Consider the following 24,610-nt stretch of genomic DNA (forward strand, 5'->3'; position numbering starts at 1 on the left):
GGTGCTGCTCCTGGACCTAAAGCCCATTTTCCATCTCAAGTCAGGGACAAAGGTGAGCTCCCTGAGCCCTCAGCTATGGCACTTTCCCACATGTGGAAAATGGGGAGCCCAGAAAGGGAGCCAGGATGGGAAGGGGTGACCCTTTCTGGTTACTCCTGTGACCTCTTCCCACCATTCCATGCTCAGCACGTGCCAGATTTCTACCACCTTTAATACCCCCATTCACATTGGGCCAGCTGGAAACACGAAGTGGGGCCGGCAGAGGTGGTCCAGCTAGGCCAGGCCCCCAGGCCTCAGGACCACTGGCAGGCACAGTCGGTGGGCTCCTGCACGGTGTAGGGCACCCAGGTGGCATTGGTGGCACAGAAGAGCTGCACAGAGCGCCGCTGCAGGCCCACCTCGCGGCAGCACTTGCAGAAGCGGGCATAGGTGTTGATGTTGTAGTTGTAGATGCTGGCGGATGGGCACCTCCCATCACAGGACACTAGGTTCACCTGGAATGGGCAGGCCAGTGAGGTAGTCTGTGGCGCTCACACCCCCAAATCCCCTCCATCCCCATCTTTTGCTGCCCCACTGCCTTGTGGGCACCACGCACAGGGGTGTGGCTCCTGCATTCGTTCTTGCGGATGGTCATGCGGATGGTCACCTTCTTGCAGGAGCGCCCATCCTCCTTACCTGGGGGGACAAGGGGATAAGGGAGCTGTGGCCAAGACCAGGCTTCTTAGGGGCAGTAGGATGGGCCAGCCCCAGGCAGTTAGTGTCATGCTGGAGGGTCTCTCTTCCGGCGTTAGCACCCATGCATTAGTACCCCTCCCCTTCCAGGGAAAGCCTTTTAACCCAATGCCCTGGAGGGAGGCGGAGTTAGGAAGGCACAGACAGAGCAGTGTGAGCAGGTGAGGCAGGAAGGCCAGCAGGGCCCCCTTGAGGACTCTGTGCTAGGGCAGAGGAGCATCTGGGGACAAGTGAGGTATATATTTTTATACTTGTTATTCTGTATCTCCCACTAAATGTCAGCTCCACAAGGCTCTACAGTGCCTAGAACAGTGCCTGGCACATGGTTGGAGCTCCACTAATATTTGCCAGGTACATGCACTCACTCTGTAACCCCAGGAATCCCTCTAGAAATGGAATGGAATCTTTTCTTCTGGTCTCTGAGCCTCACCACAGAGGTTTCCTACTACACCAGCTAGATGGCTTCTGGCCAGAGCTAAGTCCACTTTGTCTTCCCTCTCTGCTCCAGGAGGCAGGAGAACTAAGGGCTGTCCTGACATGGCCCTCTGGGTCCTGGACTGAGACTGGCTGAGTGACCAGCAAGAGCAAAGCAGTGGCGGTCTGGGGTGTTGGTGGGCGCCAGGTGAGCGGGCCCTGCTGAAGCTTTCCCATGCAAGCCCAGCTAATACAGCTCACTACCCAGCATGCACTGCAGGCCCAATGGCCTGTGCCAGAGGTGGGGAGCAGGGGCCCTCCCCCTCCCTTGCCCCCAGAGCTCGGGCCACCTAGCAGAAGGGACATTGCTGGACATAGCAACGCGGCTGCCTGCCTCCAGTCCGGTGGGCTTCCGAGAGGAGTACCTGAGCGACAGTGGACACTAACCCGTGGAGGAGAGGCGGGACTAACGGGGACCACGGGAAACAGGGTCCCCGGGGAACCTGGGGAGAGGGACATGGGGTGCAGGTCACATGGGGGCACACGGGACATTCAGGGAACATGAGTTTGTGGGTCAGGGATCAGCCGATGAGGCCCCAAGTCCGACTTTCTTGGAGTATATGAAATGCACATAACAGGGCCCCAAGTTCTACTGCCTTCTGGAGATGGGGTCTGAGCACCCTAGGAGGAGGGCAGGCACAGGGGAAAGATATGGGTGGGGGATTGAAGGTGGTGCAAAGCAGAGGCTGACTGGGATGTGCACATGCACATGGTTGGGGGCTACAGTTCTGGGTGGCCAGGGCTCCAGGAGCCAGGTATCAGGACAGGTGCACAGAGCTCACACTCAGACTGTCAGGGACACTGGAAGGTCTGAATCCCACCCAGGAGGCTCCTCCAAGACCAGGGCGTCTGACCACGGGAGAATTCATGTGGGAGCATCTGGGCTGGGAGCCTTGGCAGGGGCAGGAGAAGGCAAAGTAACTGGTGAACTACTGACCTCCTGAATGCTATGCCCCAATGTCCTCTGGCTCTGACAAGGAGCAGAGGCTTTGTATGAGAACAAGGACACAAACATGGCCTCCAGCCTTCTGCATATTTGTGCTAGTGCCATGAGCCCCATGGTGGGGATGTTATCCCTTCATCTACTCAGCCCAGAAGAGCTATCATTTTAGGTGCCAGGCCAGGAACCTGGTCCTCTGTCCCCTGACATGACACCCTGTGCCCCCATCAAAGCCCCCCACCCCTGGGCCCCCACCATGCTCACTCACAGGTCCTGCAGCATCCTTCCAAGGAAGGTACCACGGAGCCCCCAACCTAGAGAGAGGAAGTCGGGAGAGGTAGGTGTGGAGACCCCTGTCCAGGCCAGGAGCCAAGATCCCAGAAATAGGCAGAGTACAGGAGTCTTGACTCTTCTCTCCCTGTGATGCCCCAGGGCAGGAGCATAGGCCCCTTGCCAGGCCATGGGAGAGCCATAGGGGCTAAGTTGGCACTAAGGCTGCACGTGGCCCCCTTGGGGCAGGAGCCTGGGTCAAGATGGTGCAGGGCCTCCCATCTTTCCTGGGGCAGCTCCCCTCATGCCTTCCACTGCCTACCCCACTGCCAGTGCTTCCCAGCACAAAGGGTCAGGGAGAGGAGGGGTGCAGGGGTCACCCACTTGGGTCAGTGGCCTGGGCTCTATCCCAGCCCTGGACAAATCATCCTTTTCCTCTAGGCTTAGTTTTCCCATCTCTAAAATGGGGGCAAGTATCCCTTAAAGCCCTCCTCCTCTATAGTGAAATGGGTAAAACAATGGATGGGACAGTTCTTTCTACATAAGTGTGTGTTGGGGGGCAGGTCTCAGTATGTGTGTGCGATTTTGTGAGCATATACATGAGTATCTGTGTGTACATGTGTGATTTTGCACGTGTGGGTGTGTGTACGAGAGTATCATTGAATGTCTGTGTACATTTGTTTTCTAGAGAAGAGTCAGAAATCTTCAAATGTCCACTGTTAATCTTAGGGACTTTAATAATTCAACAATAACCCCAAGCCTTCCAGGAAATCCTTTTCTCTGAGGTGCGCCCATACTGACAGCTGCCCATGCTAGTGCTGGACACCCACCAGCCATCAGAGGACTGAACTGCATCTGCGTGGCATGTGTGTGCAAGGGTGTGCTTATATGAGTGCTTTGAGGTGTGATGATGCGTGGCGTGTGCACTGGCATGCCGATGTGAATGTCCCTGGAGGGTGTGGTGTGTGAGTGGCTGGTGGCCTGTGTTGGTGTCTGGCTGAATGTGCCTAGAACATGTAACAGTGTGTGTTTGTGCACACCTGCATGTGGTCACGTGATGTGTGAAGAGGCAGGGTGTGATGTGGTCAGGGCAAAAAGAAATGCAGAGAGAGATGTGGATTTGGGGTGGCAGTGCAGGCATAGGCTCCAGGGAGCCCTTCCTCCTGCACTCCTGCTCACAGGACCCCCACCCCACTGCCAGTGAGACAGCTGATGCCCCTGGCCTACAGCCTCAGTGGAGAAGGAGGCACTGACCTTGGCACACTCGGTCTCATTGAGCGGTGGGCAACTGATGGGAGAGCGGACGAGCACGGCACCCAGGGGAGTGCTGCTGCAGTGGTGGCGAGTGCAGTCTGCAATCCAGGATGCCCCAGGCTGGAGGGCACAGAAGTGGGTGATGGGGGCTGTGGCCAGATGGACAGCCTGAGCAAACCCATAGGGTCTGGGAGCCTGTTTGTACCCAGCCCTGGCCTGGGAGCCAGAGAGGGCCCTAGTCCTGGTGTCCCCTCCTGGGACACCCCCCTAGGTGGGCAGCGAGGGGGCTGCTTACCAAGAACAGGGAGGTGGTGCCATTGGGGAAGGTGAAGAGACAGGACACATTCCTGCAGGAGCCACAGCAGGCAGCGAGGTCCCGCGGGTGCTGGTACTCCTGGTTCTACAGGCCAGGGCGGGGTGCGCCTCAGCCAGTTGCCCACCTCCACCCTGGCTCTCCCACTGCCTGCTTATCTATGAGGGACCCCAGAGTCCGGAAGGGTCCTTTGTAGGTACTCGGGAAGTGGAGCTCCCAGCCTCCTTCTGTCACAGTCAGCTAATCATCCCTGTATCTACCCTGAGCCTCCCTTACAGCAAAGGGCACCTCCACCCTTTCCAAGACATTTCTGCTAAGTAGGATGCCAGTTTTCATTCCAGACAGACTTCCATTTGAGTCTCAGTTCCTGTAGGACTTTTGACAAATGACAGAGTCTCCCTAAGTCTCAGTTGTCTCCTCTGAAAAATGGGAATAATTCTAACCCCCTTTATCCAACTAATATTTATTAGCCCTTACTAGAAGCCAGTCACCATCCTAACTACTGGGCATGAGGAAGTGCTCACCAAATAGTAGCAATACAAGCATGCAAACCAAAGGGACAGGGAATGTGCCAGGCATTCCATAGGTACCTAATAAGTGTGTGCTCTCTCTGTCAACACCCACCCTTGCCAGGCACTAAATCTGTCCCTTACTGTCCTCCTCCTGGCCTCTTGCAACCCAGTCCCTTTCTTGGCACTTTCTACAGAGGTCTCTGAGGGCCCCTCTGACTTGTCTTGGAGGCTTAGGGCAGCTTCAAGGGCCCCTCTGATTCCTGGAGCACACAGGGTCTGCCAGGCTAGCTCTCCTGACACCACCCACCCCACCCTGGGCGACACCCTACCGCCTCGCAGTGGATGTCACACAGCACGGAAGTGGTGTTGATCTGGTAGAAGCTGGTGAGAGGGTCGAGCACGGCAGTGCAGTGGGAGGTGTGGCACACGCCATCTGCTGAAAGCTCCACCACCGTCTGGCCAGGTTGCATCACGCCCAGCTCATGGCTCAGACACACTGGGGCCTTCACTGGATAGGCATGCAGGGTGGCAACGGTCATCTAGAGCCCAGGCACCCATGCCCCCCCTGCCTGGCTCTGCCCCGAGGCTTCCCCCACTCACCACACTCATACTTGGCGCAGCCACACACATTGTCCACGCTGTGCATGAACTCCTCGTCCAGCTGGGATTTCTCCCACTGGGTGGGGCAGAGGCAGTCAGCACCCTGGGGTGGGGGCCAGCCTGGCCCTCAGGAGCAGTCTGCCACCTGGGCCCCTCTCTATGTCAGTCCCTCCCTGTGGTGGGCAGGAGGGGGCTGGCAGGCCTGGGGCCCTGCAGCATCCTGGAAGCTCAGTCCCAGTGTGACTCCCAGGCCTCCCCGATGAGGAGCACTGTCCAGTGTCCTCCCCTTTCTCAGTGAGGGACAGAGCCCTGGGTGGCTCACAGTACTTCTCACCTTTCTTCAGCAATTTTAAGGAAGGGGGAATGGGGGTCAGAGTGAGAGGAAATGTGTGCTGGGGTGTGAGGGTTACATATAATTCAGAAAAGGACTCTAAACATGACTTCACGTTTCTTAAAGTATTTTCACTTCCCTCAGTGGCCATGCAGCCTGGTGGCTAAGGGCATTGTCTCTGGAGACAGATTTCCTGGGTGTCAGCTCTGGCTCTGTGATATACTAGCTTCATGACCTTAACCTTAGCTTCCTTGTTTGTAGGATTGAGAAAACAACAGAATCAACCTCACAGGGTTGTTGTGACAATAAATAATACACATGAAAGGCCTAGGAAAGTTCCTGGCACTTAGTAAGCTCTTAATAAACATTAGCTACCATCATGACTGTCATCATCATCATCATCACCATTATCATCTTCACCACCATCATCATCCTCACCATCCCCACCACCACCATCGTCATTGCATTATCATCACCACCACCATCGTCATTCATTATCACCATCACCATCACCCTCACCGTCCTCACCACCACTGTCACCATTGCACTATCACCATCACCACCACCGTCATCATCATGGCATTATCACCATCACCACCACCATCATCCTCACCACCACCACCACCATCACCATTGCATTATCACCACCACCACCATCACTACCGCAACCACCATCATCCTCACCATCCCCACCACCACCATCACCATTGCATTATCACCACCACCACCACCACTACCACAACCACCATCATCCTCACCTTCCCCACCACCACCATCGACATTGCATTATCACCACCACCAACACTACCACAACCACCACCATCCTCACCATCCCCACCACCACCATCGACATTGCATTATCACCACCACCACCCTCATCCTCGCCATCCCCATCACCACCACCAGACATTGCATTATCACCACCACCAACACTACCACAACCACCACCATCCTCACCATCCCCACCACCACCATCGACATTGCATTATCACCACCACCACCCTCATCCTCGCCATCCCCATCACCACCACCATCACTGCATTATCACCATTGTCACCACCACCACCATCATCACTGTCCCCACCACCACCCCCACCATCATCCTCATCATCACCACCATCATTGTCATTGAATTATCACCATTGTCACCACCACCACTATCCTCACCGTCCCCACCACCACTATTGTCATAGCATTATCACCATCGTTACCATCACCACCATCCTCACCAACCCAACACCACCATCATCATTGCATTGTCGCCATCGTCACTGCACTATCACCATCATAGCCACCACCATCCTCCTCACTGTCCCCACCATCATTGCCACCATCAGCATCATCACTATCATCTTCATGATAATTTTCATCATCATTGTAGTGAATCCTTACCACAACTCTAAAGCATGATTATGTCCATTTTACAAAGGAGGGCACCATACCCAGAAAGCCAGTGGCAGAGCTTGGGACAAGCATGCTAACTTGCAACCATGGGTTCCTTGCACTAGATTAAAGGAGCAGGTTCTCTAGAGGAGGGGATACAGAGGAAAGGAAAGGGGAGCAGACCAGGGGGTGTTGGGGGAAAAGGGTCTCCATACCAGATGGCACCGGGGCACCGGGATTGTGTCACAGTCACACTCTGAAAAACACAAGGGGCCAGGCCCCACTTCATTAGGGATGTTCAAGTAGAAATCCCCTGGGTACCCTGGACCTCTCACTGCTGGCACAACCCGTCTTCTGAAGACCCAGCTTCAGGCCAGGCTTGGGAGAGAAGAGAAAGAGGCCCAAATCTCAGCTTCCGTCCATCCCTGGGGGCAGGAGGAGGCCTGCAGCTCCGCTGGTTAGGCAGGTGGGCAGTGATGGATTCTGAACACCAAGCTCTCCACTGGGTGTGGAGCAAGGATAAATAGGCAGATGGGCCAATCGCAGGTTTCCTTTTGTCACCTGGATTAATCCCTCCACCTGGTCCAGAGCCTATTATTTTATTTTATTTTATTTTATTTTATTTTTATTTTTATTTCAGATGGAGTTTCACTCTGTCGCCCAGGCTGGAGTGCAGTGGCGCTATCTTGGCTTATTGCAACCTCCACCTCCTTACAGGCACCTGCCACCTGCCCAGCTGATTTTTTTTTGTATTTTCAGTAGAGACAGGGTTTCACTATCTTGGCCAAGCTAGTCTTGAACTCCTGACCTCATGATCCACCTGCCTGGGCCTCTCAAAGTGCTGGGATTACAGGTGTGAGCCAACGCGCCCTGCTGCAGTAAGGACTTTTTAAGATGGAAACCCTCTTTGAAATGAGAAACTTGGTTTTTCCTTCTTTTACCCTGGAGAGAAAAGGCTATAGGAACGTTCAGCACTTGGAGTGCGGATGCAGGAGGAAGCTGATTCTTGTGGCTTCCTCTAGAGACCCTGCAGGGGACGGATCTGAGAGGAGTGGACAGTGGTGGGCCAGGCTCCCCCAACCCCTCCTCAGCAGGGCCACTGGATCTCCCAGTGGGGAGGCTGTCCTGACCACGGACTCACCACAGGATTTGTAGGGGCAGCAGCGGTCAGGGCTCCACACCTCCACCAGGGCAGTGCCTGGGCCACACTGCACTTGGGGACAGCGGAAGCTCTCACACACTGTGGGGGAGGAGAGGCAGGCAACATATCAGTCACAGGCACCTGGGGGTGTGAATCCTAAGAAGGGCAACACTGGCTAAGGAGGGGCTACCCCCAGCTCCTCCTTAGTGACCCCCACTGTCCTCGGAGCCCCAGGGAAGAGTCTGGGCACCCAAAGTCTCCCCAGGGAGCTACTTCAGGTCGTGGTGCTGTGCCTGTGAGGCACTGGTGACATGACAGGGTCAGAACCTCAAGCTCATTAAATTGGGCCTCCCCAGTCTGCAGTCACCCTGCAAGAGGTGGTCCAAGGAAAGCCAGCCACTAGGGTAAGGTCTGCTGACAGGGAACATCCCGCTCTGTCTAACACAACCTTTCCCACCCTGTGGAAACTTCATCCACTTGGGGCCCGCCTGAGCCTGCCCTGCTTCAGCTGATACTACCCTGCAGGGCCCACACTTCCTTTCTTCCTTGTCTTCAGGCTGACTTTTCTCAGTTCAGGATTCCTCAGCCATTCTCATTTGCTGAGAGAACAAGGCAAGGGGTGAGGGAACTCTCTGGGTGCAACACTTTGGTGGATAGGGGAGGGGCAAAGGTCAGCACGGAAGGTGAGGATCTGAAAACTCTAAGAGCTACTTGATTTACTAATAAAGTTATTGTCACAATCAAGGATTATCAAATGATGTTCCAAAAAATTATGAGGAAGGGCATTTTTATGGTGTCAAAGGAATAGGTTATTTTCTGGTTGGAAGAGGAAAAATGTAAGATGGAGAGATCTTAGGATTGCAGTATCACCCTAATCTGGGCCAATGTTAACATCGATTCTAGTGGCTCAGCCAGATAGTGTGTGGCACCCGATGTGATGTGCTATGAAGCTTATGCATGTACTGTCCAGCCCCAAATTTTTAACTTGAACCCATCAAGCCTTAGATGGAAATTTCAGTTTTAGGAAGCACAGAGGCCCAGGGAACAAGGAAAGCAGCTCCAAAAGAAAGCAACTGGCGAAGTCCAGAAGCGGGGACTCTGCAGGGTCATGGCCTGGACTCTACAGTGGGAGGTCACACAGGAAAAGGGACCTGTGCTAGGTTAAGAGAGATGTGAGGCACGTCATTATAATGCATTGTCCGGGACTGAATCCTGGATTGGACAAACAGAAAGAAACACGGACTGGGCATGAGACAAGTTGAAAACATATTAACGTGGAAAGGTAGAGATTGTTCACTGAAAACAGCCAGTTAAAAAAAGAGTATGTCCAGGATGAGATGATTTTGGTAAACCACATCTACATAAAGCCATAGAGAGAATCTGGAAGGATATGTATCCATTAAAGCATTGGCAGTGGAATTATCTAGCAGGTAGGAAGGTGGTATTTCATTTTCTTGCATTTAGTTGGAATTTGTACTTTCTACAAGGCATATACAGTGCTTTTGCAACAGTAAAAGTATGATGAAGACTGGGAGAAAGTGATAATATCAACAGCCTCTGTTTTTGAGCACCTACTGCATACCAAGGACCATTATGTCCTTCACATAAATTATCTCTAATTTCCACAACAGCCCCTCAAGGCAGATACTAGCATCACCATTTTACAAATGAGCAACCTTGGCTCAGAGAGTAAGGCACTTGCCCTGGGCCGCACAGCTGGTAGACAGCCTAACTGAGGTTCGGAAACCAACTGACTATGCCCATACTCCATCCACAGGACTAGGCTGCCTCCCGAGAAACATGGGAAGAAACGTGAAGAGAAGGAGAAAAGATAGTGAATCTCTCCTCACATCAGTCTGGCAAATACCGTGGCAAGTGGGCCAACCAGCTCCTGGTCAGGTGCAGCCAGGTAATCTGGGTAACTCTCAGGGGATGGGAGCCTACATTGTTTCGGAGGTGGCTCTTGACATTGAACCATTCAGGGCAGCCCTTGGGTGTCCTGGTGGAGGCCCCTCTCCTACTCTGTGTAAGAAAAAACCTCATGCTTCTCCTATTATCAGTGTGCAAAGCAATTTTTGTAAATTGAATAAAATTTAAATCGAACCATTTTGTTCATTTTCATCCATTAGATTTACTTACAGTCCATAATGCTGGCTGCACTATGCTTAACAGTTACTACCGAGGTACTATGTACACAGTGCATTCTATATCAAGGCACTATGAACACAGCACATGATATGCACATACTACCCATGTCTACATGTATGTATAGTATCATATATACAAGTACCAGGCCCTAGAAAAATACTGGGAAAAGTATACTTTTATTTGTCATTACAAAATAACAGAGCTTCAGAGGCTTTGCAACACGGGGCCTTCTGTGATACAGCCTCCAGGAGCAGGCACTATGGTGACACAGTGGCGAAAGGGACCCTGAAGGGGGGCCTTGGGTGAGTCAGGGAATGAAGACTTCTTATCAGTGCTGTGGGGGATGAAGGGACCCAAGTATTTGCCTTCAACCCAAGCCTCTGTCTGGTCCTTGGGGGCCTCCATGGAGGGGACAGACCTGGACCTCCCACCCTCCAGCCTGACAGTGTGACCTGGCTTCTTCAGGTGGGCCTGCACTCGTCCTGGCTTCAGCTGCTCGGCCCTCCACAGCTCACCACCCGGGAGCACTCTGTTGCTCCCTGTCAACCCCCATTAGTCCCAGGGTGGGGACTCTGTGAAGGGTCCTTCCTGCCACAGCCAGCCATGTGCCCAGCCAGGACTCACCACACTGGTACAGAGGGCAGCAGAGCTCTGTGGTGTTCCTGTGCACGGTGAGCGCCTCCCCTTCTTGACATTCGGGGATGGGGTCTGGACAGTCGCCACAGGCTGAGGGGGAAGAGGGTCAATGCTGTCACAGCAGTCCCCTCATAGGAGCTTGGCACACAGCACGTTGCTGGGGGTGGGAGTTCCTCAACAACCCAGGTGTGGTAGGAGCTAACTAATGGCAGCATCACATGGTCTCATGTGACTCATTCTGGAATCAGAATCTGGAAGTTCTCATGTCCACCCAAACATTTACACGGAACAAGCACCTGTTTCCTCTTGCTCAGTAATCTAGGGGGAACACAGGGTCAGTGTTCTCTTCCTCCCACCCTGTTTCCTGGACAGTGAGCTTGTCCTTCTCCCTTCTCCCACCCCATCTGAAGACCCCCAGACTTTCCTGCCAGCTGCCCAAGGACACAAGGGTGAGGCTAGCAAACTGTGATCCGGCTGTGTGCGCTGGCGTCTAGTGGTGGCGACCCACCGCAGAAGTAGGAGGTGCAGCAGGAGTCCCCCAGGCGGCCAGCGATCAGGGTCTGGTCCTGTCGGCAGCTGGGGACAAGCTCTGCCTCACAGAGATCTGGGTCACACTCTGGGGAAAAGGCCAGATTTAGGTGCTGGGAGAGGAACCTGCCTGGCCACACCTGAGCCCCTGCTCCCAGAGCTGTCCTCCCCACACTGCCCTCAGTCCGTCCCCCACCTTCCCCGCCCCAGGCCTCTCACCACAGCTGTAGCTGGGGCAGCAGGAGTCCTCCTGGAAGTGGGTGAGGAGGCGGTGTCCTGGGTGGCAGGTAGGGGCGAGGCCCTCACACAGGGTCTGGTTACACACTGGCCCCGGGGACCACAGGGCCTGTCACCTCGGGGCCGGATGTCCCCACTGCTCTCCAGTGGAGAGCACTGGACAACTGCCCAAACCCTGGACGCCTGGCCCACTCCTCCCCCCACTGCTCCTCCCAGCCCCCAGGACCCACACTCCTAGATGAGGCCTTTGAGGGTCACACGAGGGTTCAGGGCTGGGACAGAAGATTAGCAAGAGCTAATATCCATTGACACGTGCCCCATCTCACAGCAACCCCAAAGATGGGCCCGATCATCAGCTCATGTTCCGGGAGAATGAAAGAAGGCACAGAGGATGTGAAATGATTTGCCTGAGGCCACAAGGCTATAGGTGGGGAAGGAAGAGTGGCCAGGCTGCCTGGCTCCACAGCACTCCCTACACTGACTCCTGCGCCTCTGCCCCTGCCCCCAGGCAGGGCTCTCCCCTCCTCCCAGCTCACCCCCTACAAGACATTTTGCTTTTCCTAGGCCTTGTCCTATCTATCAGGGTTGGTGTGCAGGGCTGATGGATAGCTGTTTTACAGCTGTTTTACAGCTGTTTTAACTGTTTTACAGTTGAGATCCAAGGAAGTAAAGGCGGACACTCACCACAGACAGTCCTCAGGCAGCAGGGGTCCTTGGTAGGCAGGAGCAAGGCCACCTCCCCAAATCGCGGGCAGCTCTCAGGGCGGGGATCAGGGCAGCCCAGATCCACCGGGATGATGGTGTCTGGGGCTTGGCACTGGTGCTGGCAGCAGCCGCTGAGGGAGCTGTTCCAGGTCTCCCCCAGGGCCCTTGGCACCCCCATGCTGTCAGTGCAGGCTGCAGAGGGGAATGGAAGGGTGCGAGGTGAGGAAGGTGAGCCCAGACCTTCCCAGGCTAGACTCTCCCTGGGATACTGACCACCCCTAAGCAGACCTGAAAGGGTGCAGATGGGCCTCAGCTATGGGTAACAGGAAGTGAGACCAAGGCTGGCTTTGGAGGCCCCCGCTCAGGGAGGGGAGGAACCTACCACACTTGGCCTCTGGGATGCAGAGTGCAGAGTGGCGCCGGTGCAAGATGGTGCCCTCGGAGCAGACGCAGCCCTCGCCCAGCACCTGGCAGCGCTCTGGGTCCAGAGGCCCTAGTATCCCATCCTGGCATGTCTTGGGTGGCTCACAGGCCGTCACACATGCCTGGTATGTGGAGTCGCTGGAGCACAGGAAGGCTGCAGGGGCACAGTGGGCACCAGGCCTACCTCAGACCCCAGGCAGGGCTCCCCACTGAGGGCCGAAAGAACAGGAGGGGATGAGGAGGGGGCTCAGAGTGTCATCAGCACCTCAGCAGAGAGTACATAAGTCAAAGGGCTTGGTGACATCACCTCCTTCCTTAGATCAGGACTCAGCAAAGTACAGCCCACAGCCTAAACCCAGCCCACTGTCTGTTTTCACAAATAAAGTTTTATTGGAACACAGCCATGCCTGTTCATTTATATTCTTTCTAAGGCTGTTTTTGTACTAAAAAGGTAGAGTTGAGGACTTATGACTGAGACCATATGGCATACAAGGCATCAAATACTTACTTTCTGGCTCTTTACAGAAAAGGTTTGCCAATCTCTTGCTCTAGATCAGTGTTTTCAAACTTTCTTGATTGTAAAAAGTAGATTTTACATTGTGTAGAACAGTGGTCCTCAAACTCGACTACAAGAGAATCCCTAGGGAGTTTTTGAGGTATCATTGTGGGGACCCCACCCCAGGCCAATTGAATCTCTGATTGTGAGGCCCATGCCTTTTCAAGTTCCCTGAGTGATTTCAAAGGGTATTTAGGATTGAAAATCGCTTCTATATAAAATAAAAAATCTCTTTTACAAAATAATACTAAACTTTCTATGAGCAATACACACTGGTATTTTCTATTCTATTCTATTGTATTTTTTAAAATGCTGGTGCTGACCCTCTAAATTGATTTCATACCCGCTGAGTTGGGATCCACACTTTGAAGAACACAACCCAAGAGGACTTTTGTCTTTTCCTCTTTTACCTGTCATATTGTGGGTGTGACCTTCCTGTGAGCCAAACCCAGCCTTTCTGGATGTGTTTACATTTATAAATCAAGCTACTCTAGCCCAGGCCACCCCAGTGGACCCCACCAGTCAAACCTAATTGGGGGAGGAGGAGGCAGATCTCATTTCCTTCCTGCAGGAAGGAGGGGAAAGACTGGAAGAAGAGGAAGGTGAGCAAAAAGGAGGCAGAGGGAACTAAGATGTGCAGGACGGTGTCCGTGGGGCAGGTCTGTGTGAGCACTTGGCACACATTCCCCCACATCCTGAAAACCACCCTGGGCGGGGGCGATGGTTACAGTCTCCACTTACAGAGAAGAGACTCAAAGAAATCGAATACTAAAATAACAACACAATTACTATGTGTTAATATATTCATAGGACTCATAATAAATATGTGTTCATTACTATGAAATGTATTTTTATACAATATAAGAATTAAATGTAAATTAAACATATAAAATATTTATAAATTTACTAATGTACATATATCCATGAATGATTAAAGCTAGAAAGCATACATGAACTTGGGTCTGGGAGCCTTTTCCCACTTTAACAGGGGATAGGAGCAACAGTCACAATGGAGGGTCCCCCTGCCCCGCAAACTCACGGCAGTAGTCAGAGCGCCGCCATTCGATGCACACGTGAAATTTGTGGCACATGGCCACGTACACAGTCAGGGCCACGCAGGGCTGCTGCACGTACTTGGTGTCCCGGATCCACAGCTCACAGAATGACTCCGGAGGCACCTGGGCATATGCATCAGGCAGTGCTGCTTACTCAGATGTCACACATCCCAGTGCGCAGCTCCTCCCCTCCCTGCCCAGAAGGAACAATGAGCCTCTGCAGGTAGGTGCTGCCATCCCCAGACAGCCCAGGAGGTGTCCCCAGTGCTGGACCCAGCTGGCACATACAAAGCGGTGGCAGGCACTGAAGGTGCGGTTGGACACCATGCGAAGGCAGGGCGAGCAGTCAGTTGTGGCACAGCTGTCTGGGCGGAAACGGGTCTGGCCCACTGCGGTCAGGGAGCTGGGCACCTGCCAGCTGTCCAGAAAGGGAGCAGGGTCCTCAGCCCCACCCACCACCGAGCCATCCTTCAGGGTGAGGTCATTGGCTGCATCTCCATCACAGATACCTGAAAGAGGCCAAACAATCCCACCAGCCACGATCATCACTACCACTCCCATGTTGTCAGCTCTCACTTTTTGTATTCCTCACAGTTCTTTGAGGTCAATAATACCATTATCCCCATTTTATAGGTGAGAGAAATTATGTGAAAGGAAACTAGGAAACCTGCTACAAAAGAAAATGTCTTTGTACTTAGGAAATACACATGTATTTAGGGGTAAAAGGATACAATGTCTTGAACTTATTTTCTAATGGTTCTGAAAAATTTGTATATATATATATATGGATTGCGTGTGCATATAAAAATGTATACACACACATACAGAGAGAGAGAGAGAGAAGGAGAGAAGCAAATGGGGCAAAATGTGAACCCTGGTAAATCCGCGTAAAAGGTGTACACTACCTTATACTATCTTTGCAGATTCTAAATTTTTATGTTTTGCTATATTACAGCAAAATAAAAAGCTACTCCCCAAGAAATCTGCTTTACCACTGATTGCTAGCTAATTATAACAACCGTTCCCTCTTTTTCCTGGGCAGTCAGTGTATTTTTCCCAGACGCCCTTGCAGCTGGGTGAGATCATATGATTGAGTCCCAGCCAATGGCATGTGAGTGAAGGTGACGAGTACCACCTCCAGGCCTAGTCCATAAAACCTTCCCACCTGTCTCCTCTCCTGTGAACTTGGAAACTCATGTTGACATGGCAGAACCAGAAGATGGAAGGAATCTGGTCTCTGAATCATTGCTATCCATTTGGGAACTTACATACGCAGGAAATAAGCTTCTGTTGTGTTAAGGCACTGAGATGGGGGCAAGGGTGAAGTTTATCGGTCCTAGCCTTTAATGTGACCTAAACTTCTGGTTTCATCTCCCGCCTACCATCTATATGCTCCAGACACACACTTTCCTGCCCACAACTTTGCTCAAGCTGCTCCCTCTGTCTGAAATACTTTCTCAGATGTCCTTCCTTCAAGGATGCCTCAGATGCACCATCCATGACATTCCAAAATCTGTGTAACAGTCACTGGCTTGCAGGTCAGCCTTTCATAAAAGATTGTAGCTCTCTGAGTGCAAAGACTCATTTTCTTTCAGATTCTCATTTGTCTCAGCAACCCTCAAGTTTGTCTAGCAGGGTGCCCAGGTATCAAATGTTCATTCAAATAAAATGGAGATATAAATGATCCGACTTCTGTTCTAACACCTCTAACCACAATTCTGTGAATATAAAGCATGATTAAAGGCAAACTCTTATTAATATATTATTAGTGGTTCCCATGGTCACACTTTGGGACTTGGCTTTAAGTCAGTGAGGGATGACACAAAGGTATCCTAGGGAGGAATCGGCTCACCAGGCTACTGCTGACCACAGTGCTCTTTGCTGGGAATGAACAGAGGAGAAGGAAGAAATGATGAGAAAAAGATGGTGATAGTGATGGTGATGGTGGTGGTGGTGGTGGTGATGGTGGCATGTGTGTAAGAAGTGTTTGTGTTAAGAACAGAAGCACCATAAAACAGGGATTTTGTCTGTTTCATTCACTGTTTTCTCCCCAGTGACTAGTACATGGCAAATATGTGTTGCACAAAGAATGAGCATAGAGCTGAACTGCATGTGATAGTGCATGTGTGGAGGGCATTTGGATGCAGACAGGCATGAATGTGAATGTGTGAATGATCACCAGGGGTGCAGGTGGAGGATAGAGAGTGTACGTGTGTGTGTGTGTGTGTGTGTGTGTGTGTGTGTGTTATAAGTGTTTTTTATCTCACCCATCATCACAATCATGGTGGTCTGTCATGGAGTGCCCCATGAGTGTCCATGTGCTTATGCCCCCGCAATGAGCAGGAGCCCACATCCAGGCTTGTCTGATACCTCTTTTCCTTATGAGAATACTTCAATCCCTTAGGGCATGCTCTGCAATTATGCTATGGTCTGAAGAGCATTAGTTCTGTGTATTGCGGCAGCTTTGCTGTGTGCCCTTAGGTAAGCCCCTTAATCTCTCTGAGCCCCCTTTCTTCTTTAGTTCAGTGGAGATACTCATGGCCATCTCTCAGTGCTGTTGTGTGGATGACCAGGAATAAATAAGATCAGAGTGTGGAAGTGCTTTGTGAAATGACCAGGCTCATGCAGATGGAAAGGATTATCCAACATTAGAAGGCTGTGAGGGAAGCTGACAGACAATCATGACTGAAGTGACAACTTGCTGAGTCCAGAGCCTTCTTATATCTCCCTATTGGCAGCTTTGGCCCCAGGACACAAGACATTAGGCCTCCCTGCCCTGGCAGCTCTGCTGCTTCCACCTCTGGCCTGCTATTCTGTCCCAGCCTTTCCTGCTCCAGGAGGAATTATGTCTGGGGGCAGAGGCGGAAGTGGGAATCATTCCCTTCCCCCAAGCTGGGTCCCACCTCACCGCATAGGCCATGGCCTTGGGCCTTGCTGGCTTTGCTGGCCTCCATGATCATGAGTCCTGAGCTGTGGAGCCACTGGATCTGGATGTGTGAGGGAGTCAGGATCATGTACATGTGGCCTGTGTCCTCAATTCTGAACCCATATCTGCTCACGGGTGGCCACACAGGCTGTGAGTCCACAGTCACCTTGGGAGGGAATTCAGTGTGAGCACAGCTTGTCCATCCATCCATCCATCCATCCATCCATCCATCCATCCATCCATCCATCTGTTCATCCATCCATCCACCCATCATCTGACAAAAATTTATTAGGCATTGCTATGTGCCAGGCTCTGTTTCAGGCACAGGCAGCCAAATCACAGTCCAAAGTGGCATGGGAGGATTCTAAAAATATTTTTATTGGAAAAATACAATGAAACAAGAAATGCAACAACAGGAAGCAAGCTGCATCTTAATGTCCAAATAAACACAAATCCTGAGCCCTTCCAATCACTCTCTTCTTTCCTGATTCTGTTCAGATCATTTCTTCTGGGAGATTCTCCCTAAATTCCCAGCCTTGGGGTTACATACCCCTACTCTGGGCTTTCCTCATCTCTGTGCTGACCATTAAGACAGAAATCTGTTTCCACATCAAGATCTCCAGTGAACTGAGTTTCTTAAGGGTAGATACTATGTCTGATTCACTTTTGAATCCCCAACACCTGCCTTTGGGCCTGACGTAAATTGGGGCTCACTCAATATTTGTTAAACATGCAACACATTCTAATTCTCACAAACACTTTAAATTCAAGGCTACAACCTCTTCTGCATATTAAGAAGGTTAAATTTGGATGTACTGTAGGTTATTATAATAGTTTTACACGGAAAAAAAATGAGATATAAGAAGATTAAGATTTTAAAGTATTTATAATGAATTAATCTCCTCCCTTCAAGAATAGACTGTTTTATATGCTCCTGAATGTCATGGGGGTCAATAAAGAAATTATGAAAAAAACTGAAACATTTCTTGAAACAAATGATAATGGAAACACAACATACCAAAACCTACAGGATACAGCAAAAGCAGTACTAAGAGGGAACTTTATAGCTATTAGTGTCTATATCAAAAAAGAAGAAAAACTTCAAATAAATAATGTAACAATGTATCTTAAAGAACTAAAAAAGCAAAAGCAAACCAAATCCACAATTAGTAGAAGAAAAGAAATAATAAAGATCAGAACAGAAATAAATTTGAAATGAAAAAAATACAAAAGGTCAATGAAACTAAAAGTTTGTTTGAAAAGATAAACAAAATTGACAAACCTTTAGCCTAACTAAGAAAAAAGAAAGAAGACTCTAATAAAACCAGAGATGAAAAAGGAGGCATCACAACTGATACTACAGAAATTCAAAGGATCATTAGCAACTACTACAAGCAGCTATATGCCAGTAGAAGAGAAAATCTAGAGGAAATGGATAAATTTCTAGACACATACAACCTACCAAGATTGAACCACAAAGAAATACAAAATCTGAAAACGCTAATAACAAGTAATGAGATAGAAGCTGTAATGAAAAGTCTCCCAGTAAAAAAAAGCCTGGGATCCGATGGCTTCACTGCTGACTTCTACCAAACATTTGAAGAAGAGCTAATACCAATCCTACTCACACTATTCTGAAAAACAGAGGAGGAGGGAATACTTCCAAACTCATTCTAAGAGGCCAGTGTTACCCTGATACAAAAACCACACCAGCACATATCAAAAAAAGACTACAAGTCATTATTTCTGATAAATATTGATGCAAAAATCCTCAAAAAAAATACTAGCAAGATGAATTCAACAATATATTAAAAAGATCATTAGTTGCAACCAAGTGGGATTCAACATATGCAAATCAATGAAAGTGATACATCATATCAACAGAATAAAGGACAAAAAAACCATATGATCATTTCAAATGATGCTGAAAATGCATTCAATAAAATTCAACATCCCTTCATAATAAAAATCCTAAAAAAAAAAAAAAACTGAGCATAAAAGGAACATACCTCAACATAATAAAAGCCATATATGACAGAACCACAGCTAGTATCATATTGAATGGGGGAAAATGAAAAGCCTTTCCTCTAAGATCTGGAACACGACAAAGATGCCCACTTTCACCACTGTTATTCAACATAGTATTAGAAGTCCTACCTAGAGCAATCAGACAAGAGAAAGAAATAAAGGGCATCAAAATTTGAATGGAAGAAGTCAAATTATCCTGTCTGCAGATGACATAATCTTATGTTTGGAAAAAAGCTAAAGATTCCACCAAAAACCTATTAGAACTGATTTTAAAATTCAGTAAAGTTTCAGATTACAAAATCAACATACAAAAATCAGTAACATTTCTGTATGCCAACAGTGAACAATCTGAAAAATAAATCAAAAAATAATCCCATTTACAATAGCCACAAGAAAAATTAAATTATCTAAGAATTAACTTAACCGAAGAAGTGAAAGATCTTTACAATGAAAATGATAAAACACTGCTGTAAGAAATTGAATAAGTCACAAATGGAAAGATGGTCCATGCTCATGGATTAGAAGAATCAATGTTGTTAAAATGTCCATATTACCCAAAGCAACCTACAGATTCAATGCAATCCCTATGGAAATATTAATGACATTCTTCACAGAAATAGAAAAAACAACCCTAAAATATACATGGAACCATAAAAGACCCAGAATAGCCAAAGCTATTCTGAGCAAAAAGAACAAAACTAGAAGAATCACATTACCTGACTTCAAATTATACTACAGAGCTATAGTAACCAAAGCAGTATGGTACTGGCATAAAAATAGGCATATAGGCTGGGTGCAGTGGCTCATGCCTGTAATCCCAGCACTTTAGGAGGCCAAGGTGGGCAGATCACCCGAGGTCAGGAGTTTGAGACCAGCCTGGCCAACATGGTGAAACCCTGTCTCTTCTAAAAATACAAAAATTAGCCAGGTGTGATGGTGCATACCTGTAACCCCAGCTACTTGGCAGGCTGAGGCAGGAGAATCACCTGAACCTGGGAGACAGACGTAGCAGTGAGCCAAGATCTCCAGCCTGGGAGACAGAGTAAGACTCTGTCTGAAAAACAAAAACAAAGAAACAGACATATAGACTAACGGAACAGAATAGAGAACCCAGAAACAAATTCACACAACTTCAGTGAACTCATTTTTGACAAAAGTGCTAAGAACATACACTGGGGAAAAGACAGTCTCTTCAATAAATGGTGCTGGGGAAACTGGTATCTGTATGCAGAAGAATGAAACTAGACCCCTATCTCTCACCATATACAAAAATCAAATCAAAATAGATTAAAGACTTAAATCTAAAACCTCAAACTATAAAACCACTACAAGAAAACATTGGGGAAACTCTCCAGGACTTTGGTTTGGGCAAAAATTTCTTGAATAATACCCCACAAGCACAGGCAACCAAAGCAAAATGGACAAATGGGATCACATCAAGTTAAAAAGCTTCTGCACAGCAAAGAAAACAATCAACAAAGTGAAGAGACAACCCATAGAATGGGAGAAAATATTAGCAAACTATCCATCTGATGAGGGATTAATAATTAGGATATGTAAGGCGCTCAAACAACTCTATAGGAAAAAATCCTGATTTAAAAATGTGCAAAAAATTTGAAATAGACATTTCTCAAAAGAAGATATAATTGATGAACATCGATGCAAAAATCCTCAATAAAATATTGGCAAACTGGATCCAGCAGCATATCAAAATCTTATCCACTACGATCAAGGAGGCTTTATCTCTAGGAGGCAATAGGAGGAGTTCAACATATACAAATCAATAAATGTGATTCATCACATAAACAGAACTAGACAAAAACCAATGATTATCTCAATAGGTGCAGAAAAGGCTTTTGGTAAAACTCAACACCCCTTCAGATTTAAAACTCTCAACAAACTATGTATTAAAGGAACATATCTCAAAATAATAAGAGCCATCTATGACAAACCCACAGCCAACATCACACTGAATGGACAAAACCTGGAAGCATTCCCCCCGAAAACTGGCACAAGACAAGGATACCCGCTCTCACCACTCCTATTCAACACAGTATTGGAAGTCCTGGCCAGAGCAATCAGGCAAGAGAAAGAAATAAAGGACCTCCAAACAGGGAGAGAGGAAGTCAAACTATCTGTTTGCGGGTAACATGATCTTATATCTAGAAAACCCCATAGTTCTAGTCCAGAAGCTCCTTCAGCTGATAAACAACTTAGCAAACTCTCAAGATACAAAATAAATGTATAGAAATCACTAGTATTCCTATACACCAACAATAGCCAAGCTGAGAGCCAAATCAGGAAGGCAATCCCATTCACAATTGCCACAAAAATGTACAATACCTAGGAATACAGCTAACCAGGGAGGTGAAAGATCTTTACAAGGAGAACTACAAAACACTGTTCAAAGAAATCAGAGGTAACACAAACAAACAGAAAAACATTCCATGCTCATTGATAGGGAGAATCAATATTGTTAAAATGGCCATACTGCCCAAAGCAATGTATACATTCAATGCTCTCCCTATCAAACTACCGATAACATTCTTCACAGAACTAGAAAAAAAAACTATTCTAAAATTCATACATAACCAAAACTGAGCCCGAATAGCCAAGACAATCCTAAACAAAAAGAACAAAGCTGGAGGCATCATGCTACTCACTTCAAACTATACTTCATGGCTCCAGTAACTAAAACAGCATAGCACTGGTACAAAAACAGATACATAGACCAGTGGAACAGAATACAGAGTCCAGAAATAAGGTCACATACCTACAACTGTCTGATCTTCTACAAAGTCACCCAAAACAAGCAATAGGGAAAGTACTCTCTATTCAATAAATGGTACTGGGATAAATGGCTAGCCATATGCAGAAGATTGAAATGAGACCCCTTCCTTACACCATATACAAAAATTAACTTAAGATAGATTAAAGACTTAAATGTAAAAGCCAAAACCAAAAACCATGGAAGATAACTTAGGCAATACCATTCTGGACACAGAAACGGCAAAGATTTCATGGCAACGATGCCAAAAGAAATTGCAACAAAAGCAAAAATTGACAAATGGGATCTAATTAAACTAAAGAGCTTCTGCACAGCAAAAGAAACTATCAACAGAGTAAACAGACAACCTACAGAATGGGAAAAATTTTTGCAAACTATACATTTGACACAGGTCTTATATCCAGTATCTATGAGGAACTTAAACAAATTTACAAGAAAACAACAACAAACAAACTACCTCATTAAAAACTGGGCAAAGGACATGAACAGACACTTCTCAAAAGAAGACTTACATTTAGCCAATAAGCATATGAAAAAAGCTCAACATCACTGATCGTTAGAAAAATGCAAATCAAAACAGCAATGAGATACCATCTCACACCAGTCAGAATGACTGTTATTAGAAAGGCAAAAAATAACAGGTTCTAGCAAGGTTGTAGAGAAAAGGGAACACTTATACATTGTTGGTGAGAGTGCAAATTAGTTCAACCATTGTGGAAAACAGTGTGGTGATTCCTCAAAGACCTTAAACACAACTACCATTTGATCCAGCAATCCCATTACTGGGTATATACCCAGAGGAATATATATCATTCTATCATAAACACACCTGCACACATATGTTCATTGTAGCACTATTCACAATAGCAAAGACATGGAATCAACCTAAATGTCCATCAATGGTAGACTGGATAAAGAAAATGTAGTATATACACATCATGGAATACTATGCAGCCATAAAAAAGAATGAGATCATGTCCTCTGCAGGAACATGGATGGACCTGGAGGCCATTATCCTTAGCAAACTAACGCAGAAACAGAAAACCAAATACTGCATGTTCTCACTGATAAATGGGAACTAAATGATGAGAACACATGGACACATAGAGGGGAGCAACAGATACTGGGGCCTACTGGAGGGTGGCGGGTGGGAGGAAGGAGAGCACAAAAAAATAACTAATGAGTACTAGGCTTAATACCTGGATGACAAAATAATCTGTACAACAAACCCCTGCGATATGAGTTTATCTATATAAGAAACCTGCACATGTACCCCTGAACTTAACAGTTATAAAATAAAATAAAAAATAAGACCTCCAAATGGCAAACAGGCACATGAAAATGTTCTTAACATCATGGATCATCAGAGAAATGCAAATCAAAACTATAATGAGAAATCATCTCACTCCAGTTAAAATGGCTTTTATCCAAGAGACAGGAAATAACGAATGCTGGTGAGGATGTGGAGAAAAGGGAACCCTCACACTTTTGGTGGGAATGTAAATTAGTACAACCACTATGGAGAACAGTTTGGAGGTTCCTCAAAAAACTAAAAATAGAGCCACCATATGATCCAGCAATCTGGGTATATACCCAAAAGAAAGGAAATCCATATATTGAAGTGATATCTGCACTCCCATGTTTGTTGCAGCACTGTTCATGATAGTTAAGATTTGGAAGCAACCTAAGTGTCCATCAGCAGATGAATGAATAAAGAAAATGTGGTACTTATACACAATGGAGTACTCTTCAGCGATAATAATATGAGATTCTGTCATTTACAACAATATGGATGAAAATGAAGGTCATTATGTTGAATGAAATAAGCAGGCACAGAAGGACAAACCTAACATGTTCTCATTTATGTGTGGGATCTAAAAACCAAGACAATCGAACTCATGGACATAGGGGAAGGGTAGTGGAGGGGTTGAGGGAGAGATGGGAATGATTAATGAGTAAAAAGAAAAATTATAAAGAATGAGTAAGACTTAGTGTTTGACAGCACAACAGGATGACTACAGTCAATAATAATTTAATTATGTATTTAAAAATAACTAAAAGATTATGTAATTAGATTGTTTATAACACAAAGGATAAATGCTTGAGGGGATGGGTATCCCATTTTACATGATGTGATTATTACACATTGAATGCCTGTGTCAAAATCTCTTATGTACCCCATAAATATATATACCTACCATCTACCCATAGAAATTAAAAATTAAAAAGGATTAGACTGTTTTATGCAGCAAATTATGCAGCACATGAACTATTATGTAGACGCAGCCTCAGCCCAGGAGTCACAAAGAAAACTTTGTGACTCTAGGAAAGCCCCTGGCTCTCCTAGCCTGAGCCTTCCTATTCATAGAGACAGGGGATTGGGCTTCATGATCCATGAGCACTCTCTGAGTTCCGGGAGTAAACATACATATCTGAAGCCCAAGAGAGGAGTCTTGCCTGCATTCACAGGACTTGAAGTCCAGGCAAGGACAAAGAATAAAAGGTTAAAAACTAAGGACTTAAGCCTCCATTTCTGACGAAGGTGGAGTAATAGGAACTGGATTTACTCTCTTGCCTTATATGATCAAACAAATTGACTAAATATACAAAACAACAGTTTTCCAATGTGA

The 24,610-nt window shown here is 47.6% G+C and overlaps 1 protein-coding gene across 1 annotated transcript in view; it reads right to left on the minus strand.

Annotated features, from left to right (window-relative positions):
- Positions 1 to 293: 293 nt before the first annotated feature.
- OTOG (otogelin) overlaps positions 294 to 24,610 on the minus strand; it is a 117,976-nt gene continuing 93,659 nt past the window's right edge. Inside the window, exons 39-55 of the mRNA XM_011992963.1 lie at positions 17,147 to 17,330; positions 14,527 to 14,747; positions 14,223 to 14,361; positions 12,587 to 12,781; positions 12,184 to 12,396; positions 11,482 to 11,586; positions 11,243 to 11,350; positions 10,723 to 10,824; positions 7,951 to 8,049; positions 7,025 to 7,065; positions 5,096 to 5,171; positions 4,825 to 5,003; positions 3,966 to 4,070; positions 3,671 to 3,790; positions 2,415 to 2,460; positions 596 to 675; positions 294 to 494 (exon numbers count right to left, since the gene is read on the minus strand). Coding sequence (XP_011848353.1) covers positions 294 to 494; positions 596 to 675; positions 2,415 to 2,460; positions 3,671 to 3,790; positions 3,966 to 4,070; positions 4,825 to 5,003; positions 5,096 to 5,171; positions 7,025 to 7,065; positions 7,951 to 8,049; positions 10,723 to 10,824; positions 11,243 to 11,350; positions 11,482 to 11,586; positions 12,184 to 12,396; positions 12,587 to 12,781; positions 14,223 to 14,361; positions 14,527 to 14,747; positions 17,147 to 17,330 — 2,214 coding nt within the window. The remainder of the gene's footprint in view (positions 495 to 595; positions 676 to 2,414; positions 2,461 to 3,670; positions 3,791 to 3,965; positions 4,071 to 4,824; positions 5,004 to 5,095; positions 5,172 to 7,024; positions 7,066 to 7,950; positions 8,050 to 10,722; positions 10,825 to 11,242; positions 11,351 to 11,481; positions 11,587 to 12,183; positions 12,397 to 12,586; positions 12,782 to 14,222; positions 14,362 to 14,526; positions 14,748 to 17,146; positions 17,331 to 24,610) is intronic.

This window comes from Mandrillus leucophaeus, unplaced genomic scaffold (genome assembly GCF_000951045.1).
Source record: "Mandrillus leucophaeus isolate KB7577 unplaced genomic scaffold, Mleu.le_1.0 Scaffold420, whole genome shotgun sequence".
Taxonomy (NCBI): domain Eukaryota; kingdom Metazoa; phylum Chordata; class Mammalia; order Primates; family Cercopithecidae; genus Mandrillus; species Mandrillus leucophaeus.